The 25,812-nt window shown below is 39.6% G+C and overlaps 1 protein-coding gene across 1 annotated transcript in view; it reads left to right on the top strand.

Annotated features, from left to right (window-relative positions):
- rap1gapb (RAP1 GTPase activating protein b) overlaps window positions 1–25,812 on the top strand; it is a 55,900-nt gene that overhangs the window by 6,078 nt on the left and 24,010 nt on the right. The window contains 3 exon segments of the mRNA XM_063910487.1: window positions 3,738–3,773; window positions 18,024–18,117; window positions 25,479–25,514. Coding sequence (XP_063766557.1) covers window positions 3,738–3,773; window positions 18,024–18,117; window positions 25,479–25,514 — 166 coding nt within the window.

The raw sequence follows: 25,812 nt of genomic DNA, 5'->3' as shown, positions 1-25,812 counted from the left end.
TTAATACCAAAACAGTGTGTTGCCTCTGTCAGCAGAGGAATAATCACCTGGCGTATCGCTGACTTGCAAACTAATAGTTCCATTCTCAACACTGAGCAACAAACACAGCAAAAGGGCAGAGCCCTCACCAGCAACACACATAATGTCACTGTTTGTATGTCAAATACGTTTTACGGTTATGTGCAAAGCGGAGTTGTATCGAATGACAAAACAAAGTGCTGAGAGTGTGCATAACTTTTATGAAATACCATGTTTGAAGTCTGACACACTGTGGTGGAACTGTTGCAACTTATTACATCATCCCATTGTCTCTCTTACAAATAATTTTACAACAAACATAAGTACTGAAAAAGGAGAGATTAGAGGAAAGACTTGGCTAATGGCAGACTGTTGCGCTCGATACACATGGAGGACATTTACCAGCCCTGGTTTGACCCCTAAGCTCTGTCCTGCCTCCCAGTGGAGGGGGCATGCCTTTAGTAGTCTCTCTGCTCCACAAAGAGTAACCAAAAGGGGACTCCAAACATGTTCTAATTGCTTCCCTAATGCTGGGGGACTTGCACCAGAATGCTATATTTTTTCAAACGTAACTCTGTAACTAGGCCTTTTTTCTTCTGAATACCAACTTCTTCTAAACCACTAAGTGCTTAGTGCAGTTTTTCTTTTCATCCAGCTCAAACCTATGGAAAGCTCCTTCTACAGTGAACCTGAGAAGAGTAAACTGAACTTCATGTTTCAAATCAAGAGTGCCCCTTTGAATTGAATCCTTAAGTGTTAGTTAATATATTGTAGTTTGTTTTTGGATAAACTATTAGATCATCAGAAAATGAACCCGCAACTCTTTTGATAATTTGTAAATAATTTCACACGTTTTTCAAGCAGAAACATAAATCGTATGTACTGGTTCCAAATTCTCAGAAGTGACAATTTATGCTTCATAAGCAGTGTACAAGTAATGCAATGTAATAAAGAAAAAACAATCACTGAAAGATTTGTGGGGATGTGTGTCTGCGCCCAAATTATATGTTTTTAATTTAAAGTCTGCATGTTCAATCCAAATCAAGTTTTAAAGTTGCTCTTAAATAAACACTATCAGACTGTGCCCTCAGTTCCTATCCAACCTTAACCCTCCTTTCCATAAATAAATGATTAAAAAAATTATCCATGAATATCTTATGACTGTGGCGGTAAATCACATGAGATGTGCACTAAGTGTTGCTCCTGAATAAATCCCTGACTCCAAACACTCAAGTTATTCTTATGTAACGTTATGTTACATTGCCAGGAATCCAATTTAAATATTTTGAACCGTTTTTAGTGAGGCAGAGAAAGGAAACGGAGTAATCAATACACTGTCCCTCCTTCAATGTCGACGGATACTGGCAACAAACTGTAGTTGACTGGCATGGGTTTAGTAGACCTCAATATTAAAAATCATTAGATTGCATTGAAAAAACATAGGAAAGGATGAGTGTGAAGGTTTTTTGGTAGGCAAGCTACTCAGATGACCCAGCAGTAACCTCACACAGAGCCTGGTCTCCCTCACACATTATTATTGCACAATATACTTAAAAAATAACTTCACTTAGCTTAATTTCCTAATTCACCGGCAGGACACTGTGTGCAGACTGGCATCAATTCCATTTATGGTATTTTCATTGTGTTGTTGTTACTGACGAATGGAGCGAATGCCTGTGACGGTATTGGCACCGAATGACAATGGTAATTATTTGATTGGCTTAGCCCCAGAAATATAAGGATAAGCGGCGATTATCAGGAGATTAATTGCCCACACTCAGCCTCTACTAAGGTGCTTCAGAGATTGATCCAGGTAGCTTTTGCACTGCATCATTGATATGCAGGAAATTCAAAGAAGAGAGCTGCCACACAAAACCCCTCATGTAAAAAACTACTTTTTCTTTTTGACTTTTTCAATCTCCTATAAGCTCTTCCTGGCAGTTATTTCTAACATATACTTTCTCTTTCTATAATGACTGGTCTCCAAAAATCAGTCTGCCTTCACGGCACATCTGCCAGCTGATCCTTCCCATCTTCAAAACAATCCACTGCTGGATGGACTAAGCAAGTGGTTGGCAGGCAGAGTTGTGGATAAATGAGGGGGAGGGAAGAAAGGGGAGCAGAGAAGAAGGGGGGGGTGGATTATATCCATCTGGCTTCATTTGGGCAAATTGTGCCTGTAGTTAAAGTGGCATCAGACTGATTTTTCATTTTATCTCATCATTATGTTGATAGCATAATGTGTTGGCTATAGAATAATGAAACCATCAGCCTTTAGATTGGTTCCCTATCAGCATCACTTTAATACGCAACTCCATTTGCATCCTGGTACGATCTGCCAAGAAAATTAAGGTGGAAAGCCAACTCTCTGCTAATGAAAATATCCATCAATAGCTTTTAGTTGCTTGCTAAAATCATCACATGACGTCATATGCTCTTCTCCATATTGCCGACGTGATTGCCGGTTCATTTGCATAAAGCTTAGTTGTTATGTCAGTAATGTCATGTGCTTTTGGCAGAAGATGAACTAGGGATGAACATAGTTGTCATCGGACTCGGTTCCTCTTTAGGGAGCGTTTCATCTTTTTCTTTTTAACACTCTGTAATTTTACTGTTTTGATTAACTCTTACTGCTCTCACCTGAATTTAGACAGGTACTGCTAAGTAAGCACCTAGTTAAGGAACTTAGTGGGCAATTCAGCAGCCAAAGAGCCAGATGTTTCCCTTTAGGAATTAGTGGCATAAGTTTTGACTTAAGAAGTGGGTTGCATCAGGACACTCCTAAACTGGTCAAACTAATCGAACAAATCTTCAGTAATGTTGGTGAGGCCTCCTCTTCTGTTGCCTTTCTGAACTCTGGCGTTCCCCAAGTCTCTATACCTGCCCCCTTTTATTGTGTGTATTTAAGTTGCCATTAGGACGGATTATTCATAAATATGCAGATGACAAGCAAATGTGTCCTATTTAAAAAATAATAACAAAAAAAAAACAGTGGAGGAAATATTTACAACCTTGTTGTGTTCAAATCTGTGGTCCCCCAAAGTCAGTCCCTATTTTATTATATCATCTCATATCTCTGTCTGCAAATGTTAAACGTAAAGCCAGACACCTGGGTGTTTTATATTTCACAGTGACCTTTTATTCGAAAAAATGAATGGCAAGGTTATTTCAATCATGTTTTTATCAGCTAAAGATAACCTCAAATATTACGTTCTTTCCCATTCGACCCAATTGCGAGAAGGTCATTCATGCTTTTATTTCATTTTGGTTAGATTATTGTTATTTATTGTATTCAAGGTTAAGCAAAGCAAAAGACACATTGCTGGCCTCTAGCTTGTATTGAACACAGCTGCTCAGCTTTCAACAAATACTAGAATACAATATCATTTCAGCCCTGGTTTAGCCTTCCTTCTCTCACTTTTATTTTAAAATATAAATTAAATGTTATAATTAACTTTAATAATTTACTGCATGCTTTTTCGGCAGTTCATGGTTGAGCTCCATTGCTCAGTTTCACAGCTTGACTCAAAATTATTTATGTTAATTGGAAAAAATACCAGTGTCAAATCATTCAAATGAAATAAATGAATCTTAACTTATACTACTAATTAGAGTTTTGGTATTGTTATACTTTACAGATCTTCCATTGTGTTTCCTTCTTCCAGGTTTTAATCAACATTCAATTGATTGATTCATCTGATGTCACTTTGTTTTTCCAGAGTTGACAAGACTTTCTCCAGGACCCGAAGCTTGTGGTGAGTCCTTTTCCCATTTTTATTGAAAATAACATTACGCATCAGAGCATTTAGTTACATGCTAGACTGCTCCTAACACCATCCAACCCAAATGCTGCATTATCAAGTTGAAGGTCAGGCTGCAATACATGACTTACCAACTTTTGTATAAGATATCTAACATCACTCATCTGAAAGCCGAATGAAGCATGACTATAATGTTGTGGACTGACTCAATTTTACATCCTGTAGTTCACATTTAAATACATGTGTTTCTGTTGTGTGCTGCAGCTATAAAAAGACATTTCAATAATTGTACACCAAATCCTCTCCCCATCAGAATAGCGTTTGATTTTCCCATCCATTTAATGCTAAGTTTAGTTAGTTATTTTAGCTTATACTCCAAGAAGTGCAATGAAAGGAAGCTTCCTTCATGGGGAAGGTTTCTTAGTGACTGCAATATGATGATGTGAGTAAAGATATAGTTCAAAAGGTGAAAGCTGTTGTAAGATCATGAGCAGACCTTTTTTTATCTTAACTCTGGATTTCCCTGGCTTGAGTAACAATTATAGCTTTGCATAAAATGATTTTCTCACAATCTTGTCTTAAGGCCTTAGATATGTGCATATGATTTAAATGGACACAGTGGAGCTTGTAATGTTGCCCATTTGGCAGGAAGTCTCCGAGCACAGAGAAGCAAATGTGTGGCTGTAAATACAGGTGGCAAGAGCAGAGAAATGTGACTTGGGAGCATAAATATGTGTGTCACACCAGCTTGTCATCTGTGACACGCTCAGCGTATGAGACCTCAATCAAAGGTACAAATTATCCCTTTAACATGGAAATATATTTGCAATAATGTATTTTATATATTCTACCAAGTAATGAGGTTCTTAGTTTTTGCTAACAGACTCCTGTTAAGGAGAACAGACCGTTGCTAAGGAGGATCGGTATACTATGTGCAGTCATATCAATCTGCATATCACAGAAGTCCAGTAAAATTAAAATCAGCTGTGGAGAACCAACATTATTTTCCTCCATCAGAAAGCACCATGGAATAGTTTTGAATATTTAATTGTTTTATCTGTGGAGCTCATGAAACTTTGTATTCATGAAGGCTAAACTGTCCCTAAAACCCCCAAAATCAACAGAAGAAGATAGAAGGGAAGTAAACGCTAACAGGAACACAGTATTGGCTCTGGCATTTTTTAAAGTCTGGTTAATGGAAAATAAACTCTGAAAAAATCTGTTGCCGCAGTTCCAGACGTTAAAATAATTGTTATATCAATATTGTGAGTCAAGTCCTTTTAGTAGGTAGCCGTTTAAGAAGTGTTGGTGTTTTGTTTTCATTAATGATCGCGTTGCTGCTCAAGTTCTATGTAGAGATGCTAATAAATACAGCTCCTTACAGTATGGCATAGATTCAAGCCAGCACATGTGAATTGTTTCAGAGACGCTTACCTGCTGTTATTAGCACAGGTAATTAGAAGAGGACAAGATACAATCTCTCTTTGACTGGAATTAAAAAGAGAAATTAAAACAGAACACAGACATAAAGACAAATTATTGATTGCATTTTCTTGACTTTTTGTGTTCCTTTTTGCCTCTCATATTCAATAAAGCGATACAGAGGGTATTCTTTTGTTCAGATGGATTTATCCTTTTGTTTACAAGGCTCTCAGCCAGGTTGCCAGCAGCTAGACAAATTGTGTTGCTTCATCATTATAAATCAAATGTGCTGCAGACTCCTTAAAAAAAGGGGGGAGCCATAATAAGTATGGAAAGGACAATGGGAGGGTTTGCTGGAAAGGGGAAATTGAAGGTGCAAGGATGATTCAGGCTCATCAGAGGAGAATACACCCACTGAATTTCATTATGAGGATTCAGGCTTTCTCTTTTACAAACAGGTCTGTAGTGCATGCTAATGGCGACTAAGAGATAACTATTCCCAGGGCAGTTCTCTGATTGTAATCACAGAGTCATTATGACTATTGTGTATTCCATCTGTAGCTGCACTGAGATTAAGAAAGCCCAAGTATTAACAAAATAGTTAATAATTTGCGTGATGTCTTGGAGTTTTTTGCTCCAATCTAGTAGGTATTGTTCCAGTATCATACATGGTTCAATGGTTTTAGAAAACGTTATGACTTAATAACGACATGTTTCAGTTTTACTTGAGTGTGACTCACTCTCTGTTACGTATAGTCTGTCACGCAGCTATTGTGTTAGAAACCGCACCATGCTGGTGATATTTACTACCGTGGCTTCAGACCCCAGTGTCTGTAAATTGAAAACTAGCTTTCCTGGATCCCCTGCCATGTGCCACTGCTTCAAATCCATCACACCATTATCATCACGCAGCCAGGTGGAAGTGAGGTACTGTGTGTGCTGGGACAAACACACTTTTCCTTCACTCCAGCCGGGCGCAACCGTGTTCTAACCTCTCCTCTGGCACACAAACGTTTTCTTTCATGTTGATGTGACTGGAGTAGCCCTGAATTATTTGGACAAGGAGGTGCTCTCCATTAAAGCTGGTTATACACTTATTTTACGGTGCAAAACTGCCCAAAGCACTGGCGTCCTAATTAAACACTCATTAACTTGATTGCTCTGGATAATGGCGCTTAGAACAGTCATTATAGATCTTGAGATTTTGACCTTAACATTTAGATTCTGCAAACATTGGGACATTTTTGAATGCCGTATTATAATTTGAATTGCTGTGTAGTCATGCAGCTAATGAAACAAAACACTTGCATCAACATTTGGGTAATCCACCTATAAATAAAAATCATTTTCGAATAAACTTGTTCGGTTAGAGTTGCTTTTCGAGGGGATGCTCTTTGATATAATGTGATATGTGTGTTCACAGCTCGAGGTATGCCTTGCAGCCATCTTCTCTCAGAAGCACAATGAGTCTGAGCAACCCCTCGACTGACATGAGGAGCTGGGCGGTAATGAAGTCTCCTCAGTGTTGGAAGAGTGGGACTGAGAGGCCTCTAATTGGGCATCTATGCCTCTTCAGCCTGCTGTTAATGGCCACTCTTTTCCTAATATAAGAATCAGAGCCATGAGAGGAAAGCAAAGATGGAGGGGGGGGTAGCCAACTGTAGCTCAATGGGCAGACCAAGGCTGTTGTTGACTGTCATGAGGACAAATATGATGTTTATATTTGCCATGTTGGACCTTCTTGAAAATTTTAACTATCAGTAGAGCTTTCCTAAAATTGCATTTCTCCCCGTTTTTTTCCTCCATTTCGTCTCAGATGTTGAATTGGACTGAGATCAAATGGCTAAGCAGGTCACTCCATCCGTCTTAATTGCATTTTAATAGCGTCAAAATCCGCCAGGGAAGAAAAATCCTGCTGCGACCCAGACAGGTATGTCCGACCCTCAGTGAAAACATTATGACCCAATCCAGTTGCAATGTGGCCCGTACAGGTTGTGCAGGGGACACGGTCAGAGAGCAGCACGGTGATGATGGAGGTAATTTTAGCAGATGGGGTTCGTCTGTTACTCAGTGCACCTGTTCAATTACATGAGAGCTAGACTGCCCCTGCTCAGCTAGATAGGACAAGACATGTTCAGATCTTTTTTTAAGTTTTATGTTCATTTTCAGGTTTCATATTTGTATTTTGTGCCTTTTGCCTTGCCCAGTTGCTTGCTATTGTAGCAATTTAACATTGACAGGAGGTTGCTTCCATATAATCATGCTCTGTTAAATCTCATTCCAAGACCCTCTCCAATGTACATACCTCACTGAGTAGGATGACAGAGAGTGACTCATACAGTGCAGAACTATTTATTTGATAAGGCATGTATGGTTTGCTTGATGGCATTCATGAAGATTGTGCATAAATAGTATTAAGAATTTAATCATTCTTCACAATTCTACAATGACGTATATTAAATCAGTGTTGTCAAATACAAGTTTCTAAGCTAGATGAAATGTGGTACATTATTTAGTCTTGAAAATGGTAAAGACCGGTTTGTTAATGCTTCAATATTACCATATTGCCATGTCAAATAATAAGAGCTCTTCAGCTATTCTTCATGAGCATTATCTACTTTCCTCTGCTTGAGTTGAGCTGTGTTGTTGTTGTTTTGCCTCCTTTTTTTGCTCCTTACTTAGCTGCCAATTTTCCCAACTGGATCAGCGTCCTACAGCCTTTCACGTCCACATGATGACTCTTATCACCAGATTAGCTGATGTGGCACTCAGAAACTCCAAAAACGTTCAATCCATGCCCCGTTTAATCAATTTAGGTTGAGAAAATACTTGTTTGGGACAGTTTGTCTACGTTTAAAAACCAAGAAATTGGAAAGAAAAAGATTACTTTTGTTGTTTATATTTGTTGTTAAAGTGTACCTTTCTATTCCCTGGAGCAAATATTATTCACTAAAGACAATGATGGTTCTTATTTTTTTCCCCTGTTCAAATTCCTCTATAGACAGCCAGCAGGCTAACTTTAGCTGAAAATATTTTTATGGCCATGAAATGATGTCAAAGCGTTGCCAGACTGTGTGTGCTCCAGCATGTGATTTTGACAGGATTGTGTTTTTAAGGCATTTTAACTTTTGAGTCTTCAATTTCTGTGGGTGTGAAAGTAATGATGTTGTTCTGAATGTGCAAGCTTGTGTGATTGGCCACCTTTCAAAGGAATATTCTATTAAATGCCAGCTGTAACCTTGATTTACTCACATCATTTATGGCTATTACTTTAATATTAAAAAGTAAAAAGAGTAATATCATCCTTAAAAAGAGTATATAGTGACTGACTGTTTTAATCGGTTTTCATTATTGCATTCAAATTTTACCAAATAAATCTTGGTTTTTGTAGATCCATATCAAAATGAGTGTGCAAGAAAACAGTCGCAGAGGGGATTATTGTGTTGGTGAACTGTGGTTGAGCTGTATGTCTTCCATATGATACCCTTCCCACTGATAGTCCTGTGGTTTCACACTCAGTGTGGGTCCAGGTTTAATCAGAATCAATGGATAGGGCCTCCCAAACGCAAGGTAATTATGGGAGTCAGTGTGGTGCTGGGAGTGTTGACAACGATGTTGTAGTGTTGAAGAACTGCTTCCTTTCCCACCTTTCAAGCTGTGAGGAGAATAAGGGCCATGGCCAAGCCCAGCAAAAGCTACACATGAGAAATACATTTTTGATTGGAAGTCATCTTTTTCCTCTATTCCTGCCTCAGTTCAAAATTCACATGTTTTTTCATGCAACATGCAAAATGTTCAATGAGGAAATTAGACACTTTGATAAACCTATGCTTTCGACTAACACTTTGTGGTGTGAGGGATGTGGACACTGAAGCTGCTCGAATGAAACCCAATCATGCCAACTCCAGGAGAAGGCGTGTTTGACTCTAAGTGGGGTATGGCAGCCAATGAGTTTAACGTCAGTATGAAAATGATCTATTATACAATGAAGGAGCTGTAGGAGTTATATTGACAATATTCAAATCCTGTATTGTTCCCTTCCATGTTTCAAGCAGTTTTCCTTCTTTCTGAAAGGAACTGCAGGATGTAAATTCCACCAGCAAAGTACTTGTGCATGAAACAAACATTGCTCCATTGTGCTAAAGTAGCCCAAAACGCCACTCTTTTTTTTCAGCGATGTTGTATTTTTGTGTTCAGTACTGGCCTGCATAAGTGTGCATGAAACTCAAAAGTATACAGTAACAGAATACTTAACATGATTAACATGACTTGGTTTGCGCCCTTTTTAAATGGAGCATCATTCATTGACCACATTTCTCGAGAATCTTCTGTTCTGGGCTTTCCTTTCAAACTTTTTCCATGTCTCTCTTGGGATACATCAAAGACCCTGCTTTGTGATGCTGGTATTGGGTTTTTGAAGAGTGCGCCCGACCATTCCCCATCATTCTCTCTTACACAGGTTGTTTGCCTCTTCTCTGCAGGAGAATACCGTCACTGATGATATCTGGACAGTGGATGCTCAAGATACGCTGGTGATGAAGGATTGTGCTTTTGTCTTGTTTTTCCTCGACATCTCTGATCCGGAGAGTAGCATTGGCTTAATGATAGTGCTGAAGAGTCTAATCTTTGTCTGCTGGATGATTTCTTTAGAGCTGCAAATGTTTTTCAGCTCAATTAACAAACCTTTTGATATTTGTGGTGGTATGTCAAATCGGATTCACTTTTGTATGGGCTTGACCAAAGTGAAAAGTTGTGGACTTAGGAGGGATGAATACTTTTAGATCTGCACTGACCCTTAAAAGTAGACCAGGACCCAGAATCCCATATACGTTTTTCTTCATTTTCCTGAATGTTAAAGGTTCCATCCATTCACAGAGCTGCTCGGCATTTGGCATAGTTCATTGAGAGGAGCAGCAACACAGAGGCACTTTTACAAAGGTTTTAGCGACCCTTCTACCCTTCGTTGTGTTTGCAGCCTGCAGCTACCCAACAGCTTTAGACTTTGCTATAAGAATATTTGGTTGTATTCAATTATGGTCACATTGAGAAAAATCCTTGTAATAATACTTGCTGATTCTTTTGGTTTGGTTCTGTGTAGATTTTAGATTTGGACATGCTGCCTGAAGACATGTGGGAAGCAGAAAGTGACAAAGAAAAATGTTGTAAGAGTCAGAAGAGTCTCTGCATGAACCACAAACAACGGCTCTCATGATTGCAGAACGTCTAATTATTCTGACAATTCTAGATTCCCTAGTACTCACTTGGAACAAAAAACTCCTCATTTGTTTAGTGAACCTCTTCCTGACCTGATTTAACTCCAATTTGTTCTGCCTCGTGAAGGCAAAGATCCCCTTTCATCTCCAGCTCCACCCCGCTGGTAGCTCCGAGGCTGGAAACGGGCGGAGAAGTGTTAATTGTGCTTAACCTGAACGCTTCATGTTCCTTCTCTTACTGTTGTAGTTCAACCATGATCAGGTATTTCTCTGTGTGGTAACAATATCTTGAGCGTGGAGTGGTGAAGCGTTTTTCCTGGGAGCTTTAGTGGAATACCACAATGTAAGTTATTCATTGTAACCCCAAACCTTTAGGGTCTTGGTCTCAAACAAACTTACAGATAAAGGCAGTGGTAAACAAGCAACTCTCTGTTCTGCAAGGTGAAATTTATGTTTTTTTCAAAAGAGTCTGGTGACTTTGAAGTAGATTGATACAATCAGCTTCAGTTTTCTATAAAGGGCTGCCTGACTGCAAGGTAAAGCTGGGAAAACATACTAAATGTATAGGGGGCTGCTGCTTCCCCCTATACACAACAGTGCATTGTTTCCATAGTCCTGTCTGTTTCTCCACACTGGGGCGTGCCACAATATGTACCATAGTTAATAAACTGAATACTGATACGTACTTTTCAAACCATACAAACCATACCTTTAATCTAGCTCTGCTTCCTGTACCAATATACACAACACACATGAGGTAGTGCTCCAAAAGGATTGACTCACATCCTCTTCTCAATGTGTTTTAGAACATGCAGCATCGCTTATTGATTGGCTCTACTGTTACATTTTTCGCAGCTCTGTACTTAAGTACTATAACTGTAACGCTAGCATGCAGCTAAATCTGTTTTCAAACGTAATGCTTCAAGGCGAAGATGCACATACGATTCGGAATCTTGAGCTTCTCTGCCATTGTTTTCCAAAAGGTGAAGCACGTCTGATAAGTGAATATAGGCCTACATTTGGTATTTATAGTTTGTTTTGTGTTGAAGAGACTTGTATGAGCAAGAATGTTAGCTCTACCTTGTATGTCGTTTTAAATCATTGTTGCAGTCCTTTGTGTAGGAGTAGGTTTATCTGTGAGCAGCCTGCATGTACATTCTACCTTGAACCACTCGTGGAGGAGAGTTACATAAAAATGAAACGCTCATTTCATATTGTTTTGTTGCATAAAGGTGGACAGGATCAAAATCAAGTGAACGCCGTTCAAGCAAAAAAAAGTGCTGTGACTTTCCCCGTAATGTGTAGTGATGTCTTCTATGGTCTATGCATGAAGATTAGGGAAATGTGATTACTCGGGAATATATTGACCTGCTTTATTCCTCTGTTGCCCGAGCAAGTTGTTTTTTTTTTTTTTTTTTCCATTATGTGCATGCAAGCTACAAAGTGTGCACCATTTTGAGAGCTTTTCAGCTAACTGCCTGCCACTAATGTGTCAAACGAACAATGGGATGGTGAGGCTAATTTCTGAGGAAGAGGTTTTATGACGCTGGAACAAGCTCTCAGAGCGAAGCAGATAATACGACACAGAGATTCGATGTCGCCTTTCAGATAAGCTAATGTCCCTGTTTTGGGAAACTTTGCTTTCACGCATACATCCGGTAACGGCATTTTGTATTGAATGAGCAAATTTGGATGTTAACAAGCAGACTCATTGAGGCAAATGCTAAGGAAGGAACAGCCTCTGCTTCTGCCGGGCAGTTCTCAGTCATTGACAAGAGAAAAGAGAGGAGGTGGAGATGAAGGCTGAAAGCGAACAAAGGGGAGAAATTAGCAGAGAGCGTGCAGGAGATGGAGAAAAGGGAGCATTTCTGCTTACTTCACAATAACAGTCAGGAAAATGTGTAGAGAGAAAAGAGAGAAAGGGGGAGGGAGGGTAGAGGGAGGGATACTCTCAGCATCATCTGACAGGAGAGAGGCTGATTCCCCAACAGCAGGTGTTGAAGGAGAGAGAGAGTTAGTCAGACGCTCAGAGGCAGCGATTCGTAGAGGAGTTGTTGAGAAGAAAAGACTTGGCTACAAGTGAAGCAGCACAAAAGACAGGTAAGAATGGACTGGGATGAGAGGAAAGAACTGTCGCAAGATTGAGTCAACACAAAATAGACGGATAAGACGAAGAAACAGAATATATATACAGCTATGTCCTTTATCCTTTGTCAAACTTTCTCTATATGTCTGTCTTCCTCTCCATTTCTCCCGTCCACCCAGGAAGTGGATGACTGGCATCTCAAGTAAACGACTCTGCTTTCATTGTGCATTAGCTGCTGCACTTGATTAGATTAGTTGCTCTCTACTAAGTGAACCTGCAAAGATTAGGGGTTTATGTGTACTTGTCTCTTGGAGTGTGTGTGTGTGTGTGTGTGTGTGTGTGTGTGTGTGTGTGTGTGTGTGTGTGTGTGTGTGTGTGTGTGTGTGTGTGTGTGTGTGTGTGTGTGTGTGTGTGTGTGTGTGTGTGTGTGTGTGTGTGTGTGTGTGTGTGTGTGTGTGTGTGTGTGTGTGTGTGTGTGTGTGTGTGTGTGTGTGTGTGTGTGTGTGTGTGTGTGTGTGTGTTGAGGGTGGAAGGAAAGATGCAGCCAAGCGAACATTACTCTTAAAGCAAAAACATGATTTAAATGTTATATTTGTTGGGCGTGAATGAATCCTGGCACACGAGCCCTGAGCGAGAATTGTATCTATAATGCAGTTTAAAAGACAAACTAGATCTCCTTTAGTGAAAATCTATTACTAATGAACATGATTTTCTCAAAGATGGCTTTGAGCTTAAATGTTTAGCCAAGGTTCATTTGGCTGTCTACAATTACCAAGGGGAAAATGTTCCCGAAATGTCTGCAGGTTTGTTTACCAAAGTTTCCAATTCACTCTTCCGGGAGCAACTTGAGATAAAGTCTTTGGTGATATCAAGAAAGAGGTTGACGAATGGTAGTGATGATAACCCTGTGTACTGTCTACTGTTTGTAGAGTGTACTGTTTTTTTTAGCTCAGAGCCTTCAGATTAAAAGTTGACATAAACGTATAGTTGCATGTATGATTGGCGGAAAGTCATCGATTAGTTGACTATGTGAAAAGCAGGCTACACCATCATTTGCTTTTGTTGTTTTTCTCTACAGTGGGAGAGTCTTGTTTTTGGCAGCATTGCCTAGATATCAATGTTTCACAAAAAAACTCATCGGTAGTCAAACTTATAATTACAATATCACTAAAATATTGTAATTAGTTGGGTGTATTACAATTGGGCTGCTGGAAACACATCAGACGTGTTTGTTTTACTTCTTGTTGGATACAGATATCTTAACACATTTGGGATATAGTTGCAAATCAGTGGATAACACGTGTCTGTCTTTATAAATGCAAGATGGATTTGCTGAAAACAACTTCTCAAAGCTCTTTTTAAATCCCTTTTGCTAAGCTTTAACCAACACAGTTAGTCTACAATTTCTATACACGGTTACCTTAACCAAAGCAGCACTCATTCTGAGGATGTCTTTTGTTAGAAAAAAGAAACAAAGGCATCTCTTGAAATTACAAAAGTGGATAAGTTAACTATTTACACTATTGTTGGTTTCTGCCTTTAGTTTAATCATTTTAGTTATTTGTCTGCAATTAACAGTCAAGATAAATCTATTGTATAGAGACACATCATCTGAGGATATCTTGGTTATCCAAAGAAACCAATGCATTTGAAAAGCTTGGAGAGATTATGTTCAGCCATTGAGTCAACAGTGTTCACATTATATATGTTTATCTTGTACACTTCTAAAGATAAACCTTTTAAAATGAACCTACATACTTTTCCCACCTTCATTTAACCAATTCAGTTATTTGGATTTCTAACTTAAATCTATGCTGATTTTTCCTCTGCTTCAGCGATGTATGCCGTTTTTCTGCTAAAATATTTGGGCCATACCGAAATTCCCGATCTAATAATGAAAAAAATCTTTAAAAAGTACTTATTTATCGAAAGTCAACACATACTTAAAATAAAGCTCTGCTTTGTCTGTGGCCAACAGCATGCTTAGTATAAGTGGTAATGACTAAGCATGACTCATCACAATCTACAGTGCATCGCACACAGCGGAACATCTGTTACTGTTTTCATTTGCTTGTATGGAAAGTAAAACCGTTGGTCTTACTAGTCCTTTTCAGTGTAGTCAGCAAGCCAAACATTTCACTTATAGGATATGGAAGTTCATTTTGGGTCCAAAGGTTAAAACAACTATCTCCAGGGGAAATGCATAGTTAAATGTATAGTTGATACATTGACCTTTAACATGTGATGTAATGATTCAGCTGTTTCGCTGTATCTGACTGACCTTGACCGTCTGCTCTCAGTGACTACAGCCACACAAAACAGATCCATCTTACCCAAATGTAGGTTTTAAATTCAGTTTAGGGAACATTCGGTGTTGTGCAGCTCATTTGTATTTGTAGGTGCTCCTCAAGCCATGATTGGACTACACAAAGCTGGAAGTCTTATTAGAGCTTATGACCCAGCAGTCTGTGGAGGCAGCTGCTGGCAACACATAGGACTCATTGGCGGATTTAGTTTTAATAATTTATTTTATAAAGCCAAAAAATGATATAGAATCGTACAAGTCTGTCGTTAAGAGCATTGTTGTCCAGCGTGAAGGACTTAAAGGTGAAAACTAGTAAATTTAGAACACTTTAGATTATGCTAATATGAGTCACTATTTATGATATACTTATGTCTGTACTTTTATCTAATTTTATCCTAACATTCCTTCTGTATTTGAGCTTTTGGATTTGTTTTTCAAATGGATCATCTTTGATTCAGGTGATGAAGTTGCTAGGTGACACATTTATACATCTGTAGCATCCGGTGTTTTCCAAAAGTGGGTAAAAAAGTGCTGCAAAATTAATGGGAATTCAGAAATAATGATCCTAAAAATGTTGTTGTAGCAGTGGGAGCACACACCATATCAACATTAGCATGAGCAACACTTCTAACTCGGCAAAGGAGATAGAAAGTGACATACACCTATGTTCCTTTTTCTGTTTCTTCCTTGGCTTTCTGCATCCCTACATTTGAAGACAGTTCATCCGATGTGACTGAGGCATGAACCCTTCACATGGGATCATGTGTATGCAGCTTGGCAAGAGGCATCTCATTGTTTAAGCTGGCTACATATTTGTTGCTGGGGATGTGCCTACAGCGTGCCAATCATCCATCTGACGTGACACAGTGACCCGGCCACCTGGCTGCTGCTGAGCATGGGCCCCACCCTTGAAATTTACCATCGCTCTTTAGAAAACACCAGAGAATTTCATTGATCTGTTTAACGGTTGGTTATTTATATAACTCTAGATCTCTGTACGTTTGGATTCGGAGAGATAGTGTGCTCTTTGTATACATAAATCAAACAGCAGGGATTCCTGATTGCAGACATTGTGGCTCATTCATTGCATACTAGTTGCATCATTGATTTAATTGAAAACATTGAAGGTATTATTGATTGATTTCCCATTAGGGAATGCTAGTGATTCCAAAATAACAGAATCAACAAAAGATATATGAAAGGTGTCAGGCTATTTAAATGGTCCTTAATTTGGTTTTTGGAGTTTTTATGCATTTAAATGGACTGCAAATGCTAGAATCCTAAAGTGTATGCAAGAGTGAGTTTCTCTCCCCCCCTGTGACCTAATAAATCCATATCATACAAAATCATCATGTCATATGTCAGGATGGTATTTGATAACGTGTGCTCGTTCTATTCGTCAGAATGTGCCATCCTGAAATATCTCCCTGAGTCAAACTTAGCATTTACCCTTCCCCCAGATATGTTTCTGTTATCTGCTTTAGAAATTGATCGTATAAACACACACACACACATACACACACACACACACACACACACACACACACACACACACACACACACACACACACACACACACACACACACACACACACACACACACACACACACACACACACATACCACATACAATTATTCATCTTCCGTGATGGGAGCCACCAAGCGTTCCATCAGCAGTGAAAGTAGCAGGCTGTCAGGCAGCCATCATCGTTCTGTCTGTGGAGTTTTCCTAAATCAAGATTGATTTGCACCTTTGAGCTTTGCCTTTCATTATGGAAATAGTCCCACATGGTACGTTTGGGTAATGATCTGCATGCTAAAGTAGCGGGCAGGTGACTCAAGCCTACTGTACAATGTTTAAATAAGCGTGAATTTAGCGCAATAGTCTTTCATTCGTGTCAAGGTGGGAAAAAAAACCCATGTTAATCAAATTTAATTATACTTTTGTGTTTTTGTCTTTGGTGTTTGCTTAACTGCTCTCATGGGAGAGTTAAAGAAGTGTCACCTCAGGACAAGGTATGCAGATTTCTAACCGAGCAAACACAGTGAGACACTTCTTTGTAGGCATATTTTAATGCATCGTTCTTGGCTGGAAGCTGCATTTGACACGATCTTTTCATCGTTTTCCGGCTGCATTATATGAAAGATGCTTCTCTCCAAAGGAATGTCAGTTCTGAGAAACTGGCGATGCTGCGGGAAAGATCTGACAGCCTCTTTTAGTCATTTCCTGGGATTCAGCAGAGATCAGAGGCAAAAAAAGAATGGTGTTACTGTCTTGTTACAAATTGGTTTTTTTAACCTCAACTCCAGGTCAGCAGATTGTTGCCATAAAAGTGCAGCTATGTTTACTCAGACTTATACTCTTTCAGTTGCAAGAGTTAGAACATTGTCAGATAGGAAGCTACAATATGAATTAATGGACCGTCTGCAGAAGAAAGATCCCTTTGTAATTTATCTTATTTCAACACATAACACACCACTGTGATGTGTGCCAAAATGGCAGAATGGATGAAATATGCGAGTGCACACTGCATTCTCACCAAGAAATCAGATTGTGCTGTTGTTCTCTGAGTCTTTTGCTCCACAGCAGCGTTCAGAAATGCCCTCTGCTGCAGGTTTGTGAACAGGTTGCATGCACAGACGGGCTGCCAGTTCTTGCAACTGACTTGTTGTGTGAGACAAAGTGTGAAATAATAAGCTGTGACCAGAATCCTGCTCAGACTGGTAAATCACTCGATTCGCAATGAGAAGAGAAATGGCCGAGGGGAACAGGGAAAGAGAGGCGAGGGCAGCGGGTTAACAGATGAAAGCCAAGGGTTCTTTCTTCTTCTGCTTTGTATCCAGTTTTCACTTTACTCTCCTCTGGTTTATACTCTTCCCTCTACATCTGCGCAGCTGATCTCTTCTATTTCACAATCTCGCACTCATTTCATCGCTGTCAACCTAGCTGGTGTGAAGGCAAAATCTGCTTGCAAACTTTATACAAAGCACAGGAAGTGTTTTTATTTCTCCTTAGTTAAGAAATATTATCAGAACAGTGGCGCAATGAAGGTGCCCTTTTCGTTGTTGTAAGAGTTGAATGACTCTCTTTGATGGGATGAGTAAGTTGACTTAAAGACATTTCCTCTGCTTGCTTGAATAAGAAATTGAACTCAAGGTTGCAATAACCTCTCTTTCTCTCTCCCTCCTCCCACCCCTCTATGTTCTCTGACTCACAGGAAACAAGATGGAAGGATTCCTCGTATCTCTGATGAAGTAGAGCCTTCACTAGCACACTCCCAACCTCCATTTCCTCTTCCTGCACTTTCACAGGTAACACAAGACGTTGACCTGCTGCTGTTCTTTTCTCCATGTTAGTCGCTGGAATCAGAAATTGAGACGGTACCAACAATCTGATCTGATAAATGTGAAACCAAGGATTTAAGAAAAAAGAAAAACGCTAGTCTCGATTTTCATTAAACTGGGATTTCTCACAGTGAACAAGTGTAATTAAACAGTCCTAGGTGAACACTTTGAAATAGGATGCTGTGCTCATTCCACCTGTCCACCGACTTTAGAATAGACAATGATGTAGTCAAACACGGATTTCAGTTATTCATTGTGACCTGTACGCTAAATTTTTCCTTAAAAGGATTTAAGATGGTATGTTTCTAGCTTATCTTCTAGCAAATATTGCCTGTGTAGCTAAAGCCTGATGTAGCTTATCCCTGACAATATTGATCTGTGGCACAAAGGATGTGACATTTCAGCCATTATTAATAGCATAAGTCCAATAAAAAAGACCCAGTGTACCCATACTACCATATTTAGTATGCTAGAAAGAAATAGTCAAATCTTGAGTATGTCACATGTAGTCTGCCAAAAATACCAGGATGTCCTTCAGCATCTGATGATTTTGCTTTATGCAAGCCACTAAGCATTTCCGACTATTCTGACCCACAATCCACAATGCCAAATATGCGAGCGAGAGGGCAAAAGTTCTTGGTTCATACTTTTTAAAGGCATATGCATCCGACAGGAAAAGATAGAAAATGTCTTTTTTTTTTTCAGATAGCAAAAGTTATGTGCACTGGAGTAGTTTTACTAGTCAATCCTGACCTTCAATGCATCTGTTTATTTTAATTTCCCCCTGGTTTCCTCCCTCTTTTTCGCTCATCATATCCTTCAGCTGTTATACCAGGTGAAAGGTGGCTCTAATTTCCCCCCTACCTCTGGTGGCTGTTGGCAGTTTGTTGTGCTGCCTGACAGAAGAGTGTGTGCCCTCTGTCAAAGGCTTCTGGGACAGATATAGATATGCAGCAGTTGTTCCTCTCTGATACATACCATAGGCCCTCTGGTATTATTTTTGTCACACATGGAGTGGAAATACAATTTCTAAGAGGCTGATAGTATGAAGTAATACATGCGCAGAAATACCTGTAGGGATATGTTTTGATGATATGTCTAAGTGTTCTGATTAAGATATTTTGTGATGTCAAATTATAGATCTAATGACTTTATGTGTTAGTGTTAAAAGGGTTTGGGTGTATCTGTAGTGGCAGGACTGTTCAAACTCAACAATTTATGAGGATATAGGTTGCACACTCTAGGGTTATGAAAACATAGAGCTTAAACAAGACTGCAACACTAAGTAATTGTATCGCTATCAGCGGTTGATGTTAAAAGCTCTTTTACAACGTAATGTGTTTGTGACTACACCCGAGCTGATACGTATAAGGAATTCACAAAGAATGGAGAAGAGAAACACAGAACATACTTTACATGAGTTCATTATACTAAATGTGACCTAATGAAAGGTGCTTCAATTGTCTATTTTTATATGTACATTACTAATGTAGGTGTATTAATTGCAGTAAGACTTTGAGCATAGAAATGCTATCTGTGTTTATTATAAATGTTTTCTTGGAAGTCGGACAACTCGCTTGAGTGTATAGAAAGTAATCAGAGCTGTTGACCCAAAGGTTTTTAATTTGTGATCTTCAAGTCTGATTTCAATTCACAAGTCCCTTTTGAAGGTATTTCTGTCTTTAAATGAAAGAGAACAGTGTAGACATGTGAGGGGGAGAGAGAAAAGGGTATGGCATGCAACATAGCCAACAAAGCTTCCAAGGCAGGAATGAAAAGCAGAATATTGCAGTGAAATGGTATGTGCTGAAACCACTTGGCTAGCAAAGCACTCCACAGGAGTTTTCAAGGTCCCTAATTCATCCACTCATGCCCATAAAGATCCATACAGTGTCAGAAATATTCCTGCATTCAGTTTGTCTGGAAGGGGAATCTTTCAATTTCACACATCAAAGTCTGTTTACAGGTCTTGTGAGGACTATTGCATCATTTATTTGAAACATTTTGAAAAGAGAGCAAGATGTGCATAGTGTGATGTATTTCCCAAAGAGATATCACTAAAAACTATTAGTATTGACATTTTTAAGAGAGGGTTTGTTAGACAGAAGTGGATTTACAAGACCTGTAGCCTGCTCCTCAGCTCCGCTTGACACTAAATGCTTGATGCTACATTAGCCGCTACTAGCATAAACTCACCTGAAACTTTAAATGAACTGTTGGTGGTTGAGTGGCACTTTTGGTTAAGTAGGAGACAGGTTACAACCTAAAATAATGCATGTAATAAGGAAAGACGATATATCTGGTTCTGCTGAATATATTTTGATCCTTTTAGGTTAACTTGTCAATATGAGTTCAACATGGTCATATTGCAGTGCTACCCTACTCACACTGACAGATTTAGCAGTAGTAGCAGGGTAACTAATATATTTAGCATCTCTGTATTAAAAGCTCAAGGTTCTCGAGGTCCTTGTGATAAGGCATTTAGTGATAACAATGCATTACACATACAAATGCCCGGAGGATATTAATAAAAATGCAAGAAATGTGTTGTTATCAGGAGTGTTACAGCACAGTGCCTCCTTGTCCGAGTGAAGAGGGTAGGAAATCTGCTTCAGCATACAGAGAAATCAGCAGCAGTTCTGTTGACTTTAACCTCTGTGGCAATCAACCAGCTCTTCTGAGGCAGTGGTGGGGTAGAGGGGCTTCATCTGTGTAAAGTACATTTGTGTCCCCCAGGCCTGAGTGGCCACAGTAAGGCAGAGCTACTCTCTGGAGCCAGACCTGATGAATGAACCCTGATGGATTTTTTCTGGCCAAAGTGACAGTCTCCTGTGCCCATTGATTGACTCTCTTTGAAATGTATTTTTCCATTTCACTGTATTGCCTTTGAGGATGCAGCTAACTTGAAAAGCATGGAGGAATGGTGAGTGGGGATATTGCTTTGGATGAAAATGATTGGCAAATTGTCAGTGGAAATTCAAATGATCTTCTGGTTGGGAGGAGTTAAAGAAGTATTGAAGCTTCATTCCTCAGCTTGTAGATGGAGTTCTGAACTGTATGCTTCATGGATTTTATGTTCCTCATATGTATTCAGTCACATACTGTATTTTGACTTGTTCCATCTGGCTATCAATTAATGGGTTGATCAGTCAACCACTTACTCCCTCATTCCCTGTAAAATCTCTCTTTCTTAGACACACCCAAATTGATGGTAATCTTCTCAGAGAATAATGTGCATCTCTTAACCCCTCATGCATTTTAACAGTGATGTTGAAAATTCTGCAGACATATTGTCTCTGAAGGCAGGAGATAAACCTGAGTAGCTTAAAGATTAAAGGGAAGTCCTGCGAATGCACGTACAAGTCAAACCTGTGATTTATTGCACTTGTTCAGCGCTGATCTTGGTCTTCTGTACATATTGTTCGATTAGATCTTACACCATACTGTAGTCACCAGAACCAGGCGGAACAGTGCAACAGTGGGTTGACTCTCCTAACAGCTTGAGCAGAAATGTCGCACTCACAAACGCAGATTCGCAATCAGTATGCTTTGTGACTGAAACAATGTCAGGGCTCACAGTGTGAATCTGAATAGTAATTAATATCACCCTCTTATTTGCAATTATGTAACTATTAAGCATGATTATCAGGCAAGTTGGTAATTAGTATTCAGCTTTTAGTTTGGCATTCAACTAAAGCCTGTCTAGACCTGAGGATACAGATCACCATAATGAAGTGCAACCTCAGGACGAGACCTTGTTCAAAAGACGGGACCATTGTGATGCAGTAACACAAAACTAAAGGTTACCTTTGTACATTTTAAAAATCTCGATTTTGTCCTTCAATTCAAACCTCCTTGTGTGTAACAAATTTACTCGAGGGAAATCAATGCCGACAGCTGACAGTGTATATCTTCTACTGCAACGCTTAACACATATATGGAGAATCTTTCGTTTCTTGTAAGCTTTCAGCAGCCATTTATTTATTTTTCTACAGTAAAGTAGGTCAGTGTTTGGTGATATTTGATGTTGGGACTGCGCATGATGGAGAAAGCTGCTCAGTAAAAAGATTTCACAGGATGACAACTTCCCTCTTTCAACCCACAGAAGTCCCCACGTCGTTTTACTGTATCTCTCTTCTCCTCATCTGTATACCAGTATCTCTTATGCTGTCATGTTTGTGCTTAACTATGCACTGATGATTTTGGAGGTGCTGAGGAGGGCTAGGTTTTCCCTTCAGGCTGTGACATCTACACATGTAGGGATCTGGACTGGTTGCCTGTCTCACATATATTCCCTGGGGTGAGAGATAACACATTTGTTGCTTTCTTATCAAGGACATGATGAAGTGAAAGTGCCCGAGGTATTCATCAGAGTACTTAACCATTAACCATGGCATATTTGTATATCTGTAGAGCCCAGTCTGCTCTGAGTTGTTAGCTGGCCAGCTCTGTTGTGATTGGTTAACCACCTGGAGATGTCACACCCCTAAGCCTATCACGTGCAATGTGTTTGAGCGCTAGCCAAAAGAAATGCATGTGTTCACTATGTTACATAAAAATAAACAAAGGAGGGGAGTGTGTGTAAGAGAAACTCCCTCTGGAGTGAACAAAACCTATGCAACAGACTACAGTAAAGGGAAAACCCCAGTGAAGCAATATATGGCCCCTTTAACTTTTCTTATTAACTTATGATGGCCACCTTACACAATTCAGCATGGATTTAGAGATTCTAAAAAAGACATATTCTGAAAGCGTAGGGGTGAAAAGGGAGTTCTACAAAGATATAGCCATGAATCTATAACTCAACATGTGCTTTACAACACATTGTAACAATGAATGTAAAATGTATGGAAACATCTAAGTTTGCCCTTCATTGCTTTAAAATAGTATAGCCTACTCTGACTTGTTCATATAGTTTATATAAGATTTTTAGGGACCCAGGCTTGAGAGAAATGAGTTGAAAGAAAAGAAGAAGTGAAAATTCTCATGTTGGGAATTCAAAAATAGAGAAGCTATGTTTTGTGACACAGGGAGTGGAGTCTGTGTCCCTCCCTTCCTCCTACTTCCTACTGAACAGCTGTCTGTTTCCATGGGAGGGTGGGCTGGGCTGGGCCGTGCAAAAAGGGAAGGAAGGGAAATTAAATTCTCACACTACAGCACATGCTCCTACCTCACATGCTGAGCTATGGATTCAGATTGACAGCGATCAAGTTGACGCCTAGTTTATGGCCTGATCGACAGTGAGTGAGAAGCGTCATTGTCAATCTAGCCTTTCTTATTGTGACTGACGTGACAGCAACACTCTCACTCTTGTCAGCTTGCCTGTATCCAAACTAGTGGAATGATGACTGATCTCAGGATAGCAAAGAATGCTTTATTGGATGGACTGTTCAACAGTCCCCACAGTAAGCCTTTTCTCAAGAGACGATGCCTCAGTGATGTGAGTATTTTCACTCGCTGGAAGTGAGAGATTCTTCTCGCTCCAGTTAGTGTTGCTTGTTGAATTCTTAAGGTAGCTTAGAGGCAGTGGAATATGTGTTTGTGGCTGCAGGACAGTGGATATTGGATTGTTGTACATTGCAGAGTCAGACAAACGCTCCACTGATCTAGGTTCTGCCCTAGATATACTCCACAGAAGATGCAGTGTTTGTATATGGGGAGAAGCTGCATACAGCAAAAACCTTTTTTTTTTACCCTATACGGAATGCAAAATATAATATAAAATGTCAGTAATGATGTTGCTATTGTTATTAGGACATACATCTACATAGCTCGAGATTATTGTCATATGCACAATAGCTACAGTGTAGTTATGACAATGAAAATCTTAAGTCCCAGGCTCCTCCAACAATGCAGCATAAAAAAACATAACCCATAAACAATAAAAATATTGCAAGAAGAAACAGAATTAGAACAAATGTTTGACCAATATGCAAGTAGATGCAGAAACAAGTAAGCTTAATGTAAAATAGAGTAAGATACATAAACAAAAATGTGAAATGAAATCCTGTGAGTGAGTGGAAAATGTTACAATAAATACATATATGAGCTGTAGACAGGTGAATGCTTATAAACATATGAAGGAGAAGGCACTTCACAGAGCTCTTTAACAGTGTTATGGCCTGTAGGATAAAACTGTCCCTGAATCTGTGCTTAACAATCTGCCGCTTTAATGAACTCCTTCACAATCCAGCAGAGAATCGCTTCCCATTCTCTGTTAGTCTAGGTTCACTCCTAATTTGGTCAGCATACAACATGATATGTCTCTTTCTATTTGTTTAGCAGTCAGGAGATCACTATTTACCCTGATATCATGTTGCAGTTTATTTTACCATGCAACAATAAACTTATGGCCACACCTTTAGCAATACTAGGTCACGGTCAGGTGTGTGCTTTTATGGTTGGTTATGGTATAAGAACGCTTTAGTGCATGCATGTGTGGAAATGTTTATATGGACATAAAGTACACATCTTCCCGGTTAAATGTGTGTGTGAACCTACTGTACTGCAGTGCCCTGAGTAAATTTAAGCTGTCATGTGGAAACATCAGCTTGGCACTTCACTCCGCTTGTGTTACATGGTGAACAGAGGGCTTACACCACAACATGCACTGCCGCCAGAGCTGCAGCAATCCTCTTCATCTCAGGTTGGAGCTGCCTAAAAATCCATAATTTATCCTCTGCAACAAAGAAACAGTTATTTTCTTACCTCTGCAAAGGAGAAAAACACTACTTTACCTTCTGTGGCAGTGCAATTTAAAACTCAGAAGCTATATCCAAGCCTCTTTGTCTAATAAGCAGCAGTGCAACACCTGGACACAAAACATTGAAATTATACAAGGTTGACATAAAACCTGGTTGCCAGATGTCAATCTACTTTTATGTCCTACCTTGTACACTCTGCATCTGCTGATAAGTCTTGTTTAGTTATTATTGCGACTCAAAGATCATAGCGCCTTCAACCTAATTTAGTGGATGCATGCAGTCAGATGAGCTGTTGGCTGTGGCAACAGAGAGGCACCGTGGAGCTTTGAGGCTCATTTTCCCCTAAGACTTACTTGTTTACACTGTGTTTGTCTTCAAGCTTGGAGAAACATTTTCCTGGAGTTGAATGTATCATCAGTTAGATTGGTGTTAAGTGGGGTGGGGGATGCATTAAGAAGTGTCTGTCAATGTGATATTGGGAATAAGGGGCAGTCCGATATTCTAACGGGATGTCTGCTGTCTTGAAACTAGTCAGCCAGCTTTTGCATACTTGAGAGAAAAGCTTATCAATACTACTTACACACCCACGTTCCTTTTTGGATCTGTGTCAACTCTCTTCCCCAGACCTCGGACCTGTTTGCCATGATTGAGAAGATGCAGGTACTGTAAGGTCCCCAGGCCCCGCCTTCTGTACCCACTGCCTACACTCGGCCGTTCTTCCTTGCAAACTCTAATCAAAGGGCAGAATTTCCCTCGCTTTGAAAAATACATTTCCCATTAACTTCTATTTCGAGACTCCCATTTTCTGCTTTTCCTGCTACTTTTGCATTCCACTCCACAACCCGTCTTCTGCAACACTTAAATGTGTGTGTCCTGAATTCTTCCCTTTGCCATTAATGTGTTTTTTTGTGTTTGCAGCAGTGATAGCCCTAGGCAGTCTTTAGAAACATGATGCTTA

This window comes from Eleginops maclovinus, chromosome 20 (assembly GCF_036324505.1).
Source record: "Eleginops maclovinus isolate JMC-PN-2008 ecotype Puerto Natales chromosome 20, JC_Emac_rtc_rv5, whole genome shotgun sequence".
In the NCBI taxonomy this organism is placed as follows: Eukaryota; Metazoa; Chordata; class Actinopteri; order Perciformes; family Eleginopidae; genus Eleginops; species Eleginops maclovinus.
The sequence above is the reverse complement of the archived record's forward strand: the minus strand, read 5'-3'. Positions and strand labels throughout refer to the sequence as shown.